Source organism: Pygocentrus nattereri, chromosome 6 (assembly GCF_015220715.1).
Source record: "Pygocentrus nattereri isolate fPygNat1 chromosome 6, fPygNat1.pri, whole genome shotgun sequence".
Lineage (NCBI taxonomy): Eukaryota > Metazoa > Chordata > Actinopteri > Characiformes > Serrasalmidae > Pygocentrus > Pygocentrus nattereri.
The window spans coordinates 4,774,152-4,782,668 of record NC_051216.1 but is presented as its reverse complement, the minus strand read 5'-3'; the positions used below and the strand labels follow the sequence as shown (position 1 = coordinate 4,782,668).

The window sequence follows — 8,517 nt, the reverse complement described above, 5'->3', positions numbered from 1 at the left end:
ACTATATGTACGACATATGGATGAATTCTTTAATTAAACAGTCATTTTACACTTTATAAGGACGTGAAAAAATAACTCGGCTCCAACGGCTTTTTCCTGCCATTTTCCTTGTGTTTTTTTTTTGTTTTCGTTAATGTGCAGAGAACTGTGGGGAACCAGAGGCATGGAAGGAAACATCTGGCTTTGAATCAGTTTTCTTTCGACAACAGCCATATAATAGTTTGCATAATATATTATCAATACATTGAGGTTTGTTGGGTCAGTTTGAGTGTAAATTGTGAGCAATTTAAAGCAATTAACAACACAAGCACTGCTCACTGCTGCTCATCTCACTCTGACTGGACTCACCTGATGCTCGTTGTCATGGTAACGTCTACACTATATTATCAATACATTGAGGTTTTTTGGGTCAGTTTGAGTGTAAACTGTGAGGTGTCCACTGTGAGGTGATGTCCAGGAGGAGGGGGGATTGATGTGACGTGTTCTTAAACCACAGTTTAACTGTTCTCATGCTTGTGCTCTTGAGTGTGTCGATACTGTTCTTACCAGAGAACTAATCCTGAGTAAGAACATTGGTGAATCTTTGAATCTTCACCAAGATCTTCCTGAACTGGCGTGAAGTGGGTTTTATGAAGAAATTTCCTCTTAAGCATGGTTGGTGAACGAGGCCTAATGGTTCTATCTAGAACCATGAACACTCAAATAACCATTTCCATGCTTAAGTGGTTGTTTGCGTGGTGAAATCGTTCTTCAGTCTGATGAAGAATGTGTTGTATATGATTCTATATAGAACCTTTTTGAAAAGGGTTCTAAATAGCACCAAAAAGTGTTCTGCTACTGACCTCGTTACAATAAAAGAACCCTTTTTGGTGTTATGTAGAACCATTAACAACACATTCTCAGTCAATCTGAGACCATTTTACCATGCAAAGAACCATTTAAGCATGCAATTGGTTCTTTGGCAGTTTGTGGTTCTAAATAGATCTTTGAAAATCAAAAGAACATTGAAGAACCATCGTTTTTAAGAGTGTCGATGGAGCTCGTATGGTGAGAGATAGAGAGAGGTTCATAACAAATCTGAGTGTTTTTCACAGGTTTTTTCACGCTGGCCTCTGGCAGGTTTCTGCGCTATCACTTTGTAAATGAGTCCAAGAACTGGACAGAAGCCCAGAGGTACTGCAGAGAGCAATATGATGACCTGGCGACGGTGCAGAACGTGGACGACATGAACCAGTTGGTTGTGTCTGTCAATGGCAGTTACAACGGCTCAGCCTGGATCGGACTGTACAACGTCATAAATCCATGGAGGTGGTCCCTGGATGACCGCAACTCCAGCGGTGCTACAGAACTAACTTACACCAACTGGTACCCTGGACGGCCTCTGGATGGACAGTGCGTTTGGAAGCAAAATTCTCTGTACAACGCACCCTGGTCAGATGTCGCCTGTGACGTTCTTCAGTCTTTCATTTGCTATGATGGTAAGGTTCTCTAAGAAGAGCTCAGGACTCAGAGTCACACTTCCTTTCCCAGATCAGCTTATGCAGCACTAAATCTGTTCCGCTCCACACAGCTGGGACAGACGTGGTCTATCATTACAGTGTGTTACAGCTCAAACAGCCATAATACTCAACACAGCTAGTCTAATATACTTTCCCCATAAACTCTGGTCAGGTAACATCATTTGCTCTCAGGCAAGTTCAGATTTGTGCTTCACTTTCTGTTTATTTAGACTCAAAAGCCTAAACAGTGATCTGAGGTATCAGTGTAGGTCCACAGGTTTATGTGAAATTATGATGGGTACTTGGTTTGCTGTGATGTTGGAGATGGAGCTGCCAGGTAGAAGGAGAAGAGGTAGACCTCAGAGAAGGTTTATGGATGTAGTGAAGGTGGACATGGAGATGGTTGGTGTGAAAGTAGAGGAGGCAGTGGATAGGGCAAGATGGAGGCAGATGATCCGCTGTGGCGACCCCTAAAGGGAGCAGCCGAAAGAAGAAGAAGAAGACTTGGTTTGCTGTGATGTAATGTAGTGTAGCATTTAAAGTGGGACGCTGGGTAAGAAAAGCTCACTGTAGCAGCGATTCTAGGCTGGATGGCTTGATTGGAGCATCTGAATATTCAGGACTGAAGCCCTGAAGATGCAGCTCTAACAGCACCGGCGCTGAGAAATAAAACACTGGAATTCTCAGTAAATAAACTTTGTATTTATTTTATGCTCTCCAGGCTGGGACTGACGTCTCTGGCCCTGACAGTCTAACATGTTATTACTACATCACAGCAAACCAAGTGCCCATCATCCCCTCCGCTGAATCCCCTCTGGCATCACACTGAGCGTCAAGTCACTGTGGAGTGAAGGCCTGGAGAGGGACAGGCGAGATAGTCTTATGAACCCATGTTTTCTCTGGGGCGCTGTGGGATCAGTAACATGTGGCCTTAAAATATTGAACTGGTCAGAATGGATGGGAAGAGTGAGGAACAGCTCAGGTATAGGTTCTTACCCCTCTGAACTGGGGGGCTAGACAGAGTAGATATCTAAGTGGTACGAATGTATAGGTTCTTACCCCTCTGAACTGGGGGGCTAGACAGAGTAGATATCTAAGTGGTACGAATGTATAGGCTCTTACCCCTCAGACCTGGGGGGCTAGACAGAGTAGATATCTAAGTGGTGCGAATGTATAGGCTCTTACCCCTCTGACCTCGGGGGCTAGACAGAGTAGATATCTAAGTGGTGCGAATGTATAGGCTCTTACCCCTCTGACCTGGGGGGCTAGACAGAGTAGATATCTAAGTGGTGCGAATGTATAGGCTCTTACCCCTCTGACCTCGGGGGCTAGATGGAGTAGATATCTAAGTGGTGCGAATGTATAGGCTCTTACCCCTCTGACCTGGGGGGCAAGACAGAGTAGATATCTAAGTGGTGCGAATGTATAGGCTCTTACCCCTCTGACCTCGGGGGCTAGACAGAGTAGATATCTAAGTGGTGCGAATGTGTAGGCTCTTACCCCTCTGACCTCGGGGGCTAGATGGAGTAGATATCTAAGTGGTGCGAATGTATAGGCTCTTACCCCTCTGACCTGGGGGGCAAGACAGAGTATATATCTAAGTGGTGCGAATGTATAGGCTCTTACCCCTCTGACCTCGGGGGCTAGATGGAGTAGATATCTAAGTGGTGCGAATGTATAGGCTCTTACCCCTCTGACCTGGGGGGCTAGACAGAGTAGATATCTAAGTGGTCGAATGTATAGGCTCTTACCCCTCTGACCTCGGGGGCTAGATGGAGTAGATATCTAAGTGGTGCGAATGTATAGGCTCTTACCCCTCTGAACTGGGGGGCAAGACAGAGTAGATATCTAAGTGGTGCGAATGTATAGGCTCTTACCCCTCTGACCTGGGGGGCTAGACAGAGTAGATATCTAAGTGGTCGAATGTATAGGCTCTTACCCCTCTGACCTGTTTAACATTTTGTTTTTAGCTGTTAAGCTTCATTCACTCCCATTCACTGAGGACTCGCTCAGGGGTGCCCTCTGCTGTTCAGCAGTCCAGTTTTTGATATAACGAGGGAAATAGGAAGTGGCACAGCAAAATGAGGAGAGTTGCCTTGGCCTGGATAGGCTGTACTTCTAGGTGAGAGGGGAGGGAGCTGGTGCTACATTGTCATGTTACGTCTATATTGGAGGGCGCCCCCATGTGGCTAATCACAGCTCTCCACATACTGCATTGCACGCAAAGAAGAAAACACGCACAAAGCAGCAGCTTCGAGCAGAAGGGAGGGGCGTTATGACTGTGAATGGGGGTCGTAGCAGGGGACGGCTCTGTAAATGGGTTTTTTTGCTAAAGAGTTCTTATAACCAGAACCTTTTATCTTCTGATGACACTTCGTTCCAGGGAGAGCTAGCGCTGTCCAGCCTTACGTCCAAATAGCGCTGTTTATGAACTTCACTGATGCTCAGAGTTACTGCAGGCAGCACTACACCGATCTCGCCAGCGCCAGAGACTTCTCTGAGGACCTCATGATCGCCAGCGTTCAGACCAACCAACATTCCTACATCGGCCTGTACAGGACCAACACTCTCACGTGGTCAGACGGGAGTAATTCCACTTTTACACACTGGGCTGCTGGGCAGCCACATCAGTATCAAGGAACGCCGTACTGCACCGCTACGTCAATTTCCAACTCCGGAGGGTGGACAGATCATTCCTGCACAGACACGAGGCCTTTCGTGTGCCACAGTGGTGAGTAAATTTCAGCTCTACCCTTGTTAAAAAGTCATCAAATAGAAAATAATCTGAGAAATCTTTTTCACTGTATATGATTTTTTATTAAACCTATTGGCATAAAAGGTTGCATGTCGGACCTGACTTGTTCCAAAATAATGAAACATGCAAACGCGCTGGGACCTGTGCAGCACAACAATGGTTCAGATTTATTTACAGTGCTGGCGATAGGAACCAGGGGTCATCATGGGCTGTGTTCACATTACCAGGCTGAAGTGGCACAAATCCGCTTTTTTGCCCTAATGTGACTCAGAGCTGATGTTTTCAGGGCGGTGTGGACACACATCTGATCTTTTCCTGGACCTGAGCCACTTTTATATGTGGTCCTAGATCGGATACGTATCCATGGCCATGTGGCCATCTGCGAGTGCCATCATTCAGTGTTACCATGGCAGCAGCGCCAAACAGACGTTAAAGCCTGTAAATGGTGCAAAAGCAGCTCATCTCACCTTTTCCTCCTCCGTCTGACTCTAATGACGAAGCTGAGAGCTGATCAGAGTTAATGATCTTCTCAGCGAAGCTCGTTCTGCTCGTTAGTTTGTGCTGATGATGCAGTGATTCAGTCACGTGACGTTACTGAGGAGGAGGAGCTCATGAGGGTCAGTTCAGGCCGGTTCATCACATTAATGACCGATTTAAGTCACTGAGCTAAACGAGTCAGAGAGATCAGATCTGAGTAATGAGGCCCGTGACTACAACACAGATATGGCCATTTTATTTACCATCCAGAACCACCAGAGAACCTACACGAGTCTTCTGAGTTTATATGGAATGTTGATGATGGGAAACAGTGGAAAATCTGGAATAATGAGTTTTCTTTGGGGACTATTTTGCCGCACAGCGCCCTGCATGTCTCCCTCCACCATGAATGGAGTTGTAGTTCTCTAAACTCTCATAAAACAGCATCTCAGTCATCAGGCAGTGAATTCAGAACCAGTTCACGTAGGAACTTTCTGTGAGGAGGTTTTAGAGGGACGTCTGGTTCCTATCACCACCACTGATGCCTCGCCGCAGTTCTCAATACACGTGACCCGTTAAAAACTGAAGAGGGTCCAATTTCACCTGATTGCCCTGGTTGGTCCAAAAGCCTTTTCCAAGCTGAAGTCTTGAACTTAACCTGCTGTGGAGCAGAATTAATTCCCATAGCCTGGTTAACCTTTTTAACTCCTCGAGACCACCGGTGGTTCCAAACCGCTCTTGGTCATGTTCTTCATAACGTTCATATTCCATAAGCTCCATTCAGAAGCTGGGCGTCGTGTGAGGCTGTAGCTCTTCTCTCCAGTCTAATAGACGGTGACGTCATTTTAAACCCTTATAATAAAAGAAGCTGAACTTTGTTTTTCTACTGAAAGTCGACCCGTTTTTCCCCAAATCTGGGCTCTAAACTATAAACAGACGGCGTCTCTTCAGTGATCTGCTCTGGAAACATCACTTTTAGAGAATAACACAAAGAGCGGTGGAGATTTTTGGCTTTCAGCTGTAGATTGTCAGCGTATAGTGATGTGTGGAGATCATGAAACACACGTTCTGTTAATTCGAGGGGAACTTTTACTAATAAATAAATAAATAAAATAAAAATTACATTTATTTCATGCAGTTACTGAATACTTTGCCTTACAATTTGGGAGTGTAAATCAGATGGACAAACCGAAATATACCCACGAGTGTTTGATCCACTGTCATGAGAGAAAATCCAGCGTCAGACCAAATGAACTTGGCTAGACGAGCAACACATCCTGCTGTATGAGATCCCAGCAGTGAGTCTGGTTTTAACTGTTGATTTTCAGTGCAGACAGATCCTGTGGTTGGACTGAGGGTGGTGTTTACGACGAGGAGGAACCTGTCAAAGTCTGAGATCAGGGATCTGGTGTCTCAGAAGGTGAGCTGCTCTCCCAGTGCTGAAGGTTTACGAACACACTGACTCAGCACTCCACTGGTTTTCAGTTTGGCTCCATTGACATGAAGTTCGTTGGGAAAATGAAGTGATGCCCAATAACAGAATCACATGCCTGTAAACCGGCAGTTCTCAGGACCAGATCTGGAGCCTTTCCTGCTCTAACACATCTGATCGGAGGGCTTTATAATAGAAGATTACATGTTAATACTCAAAGCTAGCAGTATGTGGCACACATGAACACACAACAAACCAGAGTTGCAGCATAAATAACATTATCTGCTATTTGATGGTAGGTGTTGATGGGGACATTGCTATAGTATCACAGGATCCCAGGTGGTTGCTAAGGTGTTAATAGGATGTTACTGTGCTACTATAATATAATATTATCCAAGTAGTTGCTAAAAAAGGTGTTCATAGTATGTTCATATGCGTGTGAAGGAAGACGAAGCATAAACACTCGTACATAAACAAATGTCTGCATGTTTACATGGTTCTTTGCATGGCGATATAGCTCTTCAGATCGATGGAGAATGTGTTCTATATAGAACCTTTTTGAAAAGGGTTCCACATGGCACCAAAAGGGTTGTCTTCTATTCTAACAAGCTTGACATTGTAATAATAGAAGAATCCTTTCTGGTTCTCTATACAGTAGAACCCATTCCTAAAAGGTTGTATAATCCCTTTTGAGATGCAAGGAGCCTTTTAATCATGCATAGGGTCCTCTAATTGTTCACACAAAGCACCATTTTCTTTCCTAAAGAACACTTGAAGAACCATCTTTTTAAGTCTTGTAACAATAGGAGAACTCTTTTTTTTGGTGCTTTATAGAACCATTTTCAAAAAGGTTCTCTATAGCCATCTATAGCACCATCTACAGCACGTTCTCCATTAATGTGAAGAAGCCTTTCAGCATAAAGAACTCTTTGAGTGTTCATGGTTCTATATAGGATCATTGTCTTTAATAAAGAACCCTTGATGAACCGACTTTTTTTTTAAGTGTGTACAATAAAAAAATGAGAGGGAACGTAAAACAAAGGACTTAAGTGTTATTTAAACGAGCTCATTAAGGGTAAAGAACCACGGAGCTAAACGGATCTGAATCTGTTCTATTTACACTTCCGCTTCCTTGTTTATTCACAGATTAAAGAGCAGCTGGTCAGCGGGGGACTTCCTGACATCATCACTGTAAACGTGACGCAAATCAATAAACGCAGCCCCTGAGGGAAGCACACTGACTCCGCCTCTCATACGCCCACCCGTGCATGTATAGACCACCGCAGTCCTGCCTCATTCTGCGGACCTCGTTATGCCCTTATTAGGAACTCCGGGTCTCAGCCTCATTTCTCTATGGCCAGAATGAACAGGGAAAGCTCGCCTCTATCGCCCCCTGTGCTAAATAAAAATGTCCAGAACCCGATATGTTTTGTCCTGTGAACATTCCTCTCCCAAATATCCCTGGATCCTCCGAATTATGAGGTGGTTAAAGAGCTATAATACTAATATTGCCACATGTGAGCTGTGGCTGTGCCGGTGCTCTGATCAAGCTGAACCACCTTATAATTACAGGAATACCTGTAAATAAAACCTCTAGGTGGGAAATTTTGACAGACTCAAAACTCAAAAACACCACCAGCATTAAAACTATGAGGCTGAATTCAGCTTCTTTCTTCGCAGCTTCGCAGTTTGAATGTTGAAAATAAGCCAATGTTACTCCTCCTCATATCAGGCCTTTCAACCCTCCGTGAAGCTGAAGCCTTTTTCACCGCCTTCTTTTTCCAACATCAGTGTCTGACCTCACAAATGCGCTTCTGGAAGAACGGTCAAAAATTCCCATAAACACACTCCTAACCCTTGTGGAAAGCCTTCCCAGAAGAGCTGAAGCTGTTATAGCTGCAAAGGGTGGGCCGACATCATATTAAACCCTATGGATTAAGAACGGGATGTCACTCAAGTTCATATGCGTGTGAAGCCAGACGACCGAATACTTTTGGCAATATAGTGTATAATAGATATTCAGACTGATGAAGAATGTGTTCTAGATGGTTCTATACAGAATCTTTTTAAAAGGGTTCTATATAGCACCAAAATATTACAAACAAGCTTGTATTGCAACAATAGCAGAACCCTTTTCGGTGCTATATAGAACTGTATACCACACATTCTCAGTCACCATCAGTCCGAAAAACGATTTCACCATGCAAAGAACCAGTCAACCATGCAAAGGGTTCTTGGTTTATGGTTCTATATAGATCCATTCTCTTTACTGAAGAACCCATGTTTTTAAGTCAGCGTACTGATGTGCAGCTAAAGTGAATAGCGTAGTGGATTTGCTGACAAGCCGTGGAATA

General features: G+C 44.3%; 1 protein-coding gene across 2 annotated transcripts; it reads left to right on the top strand.

Moving 5' to 3' along the window:
- The first annotated feature begins 433 nt into the window (after nucleotides 1-433).
- LOC108412956 (macrophage mannose receptor 1-like) lies at nucleotides 434-7,568 on the top strand. 2 transcript variants are annotated; one of them, XM_017685209.2, is made up of 5 exons: nucleotides 434-654; nucleotides 1,095-1,478; nucleotides 3,883-4,230; nucleotides 6,060-6,151; nucleotides 7,310-7,568. In XM_017685209.2, exons 1-5 carry the CDS (start codon nucleotides 630-632, stop codon nucleotides 7,388-7,390), a joined length of 930 nt encoding a protein of 309 aa, XP_017540698.2. In that variant the 5' UTR covers nucleotides 434-629; the 3' UTR covers nucleotides 7,391-7,568. The 2 variants fall into 2 exon arrangements, with proteins under 2 accessions (XP_017540698.2, XP_017540699.2); XM_017685210.2 differs by having other exon boundaries at nucleotides 625-654; nucleotides 1,120-1,478.
- Nucleotides 7,569-8,517: the final 949 nt, after the last annotated feature.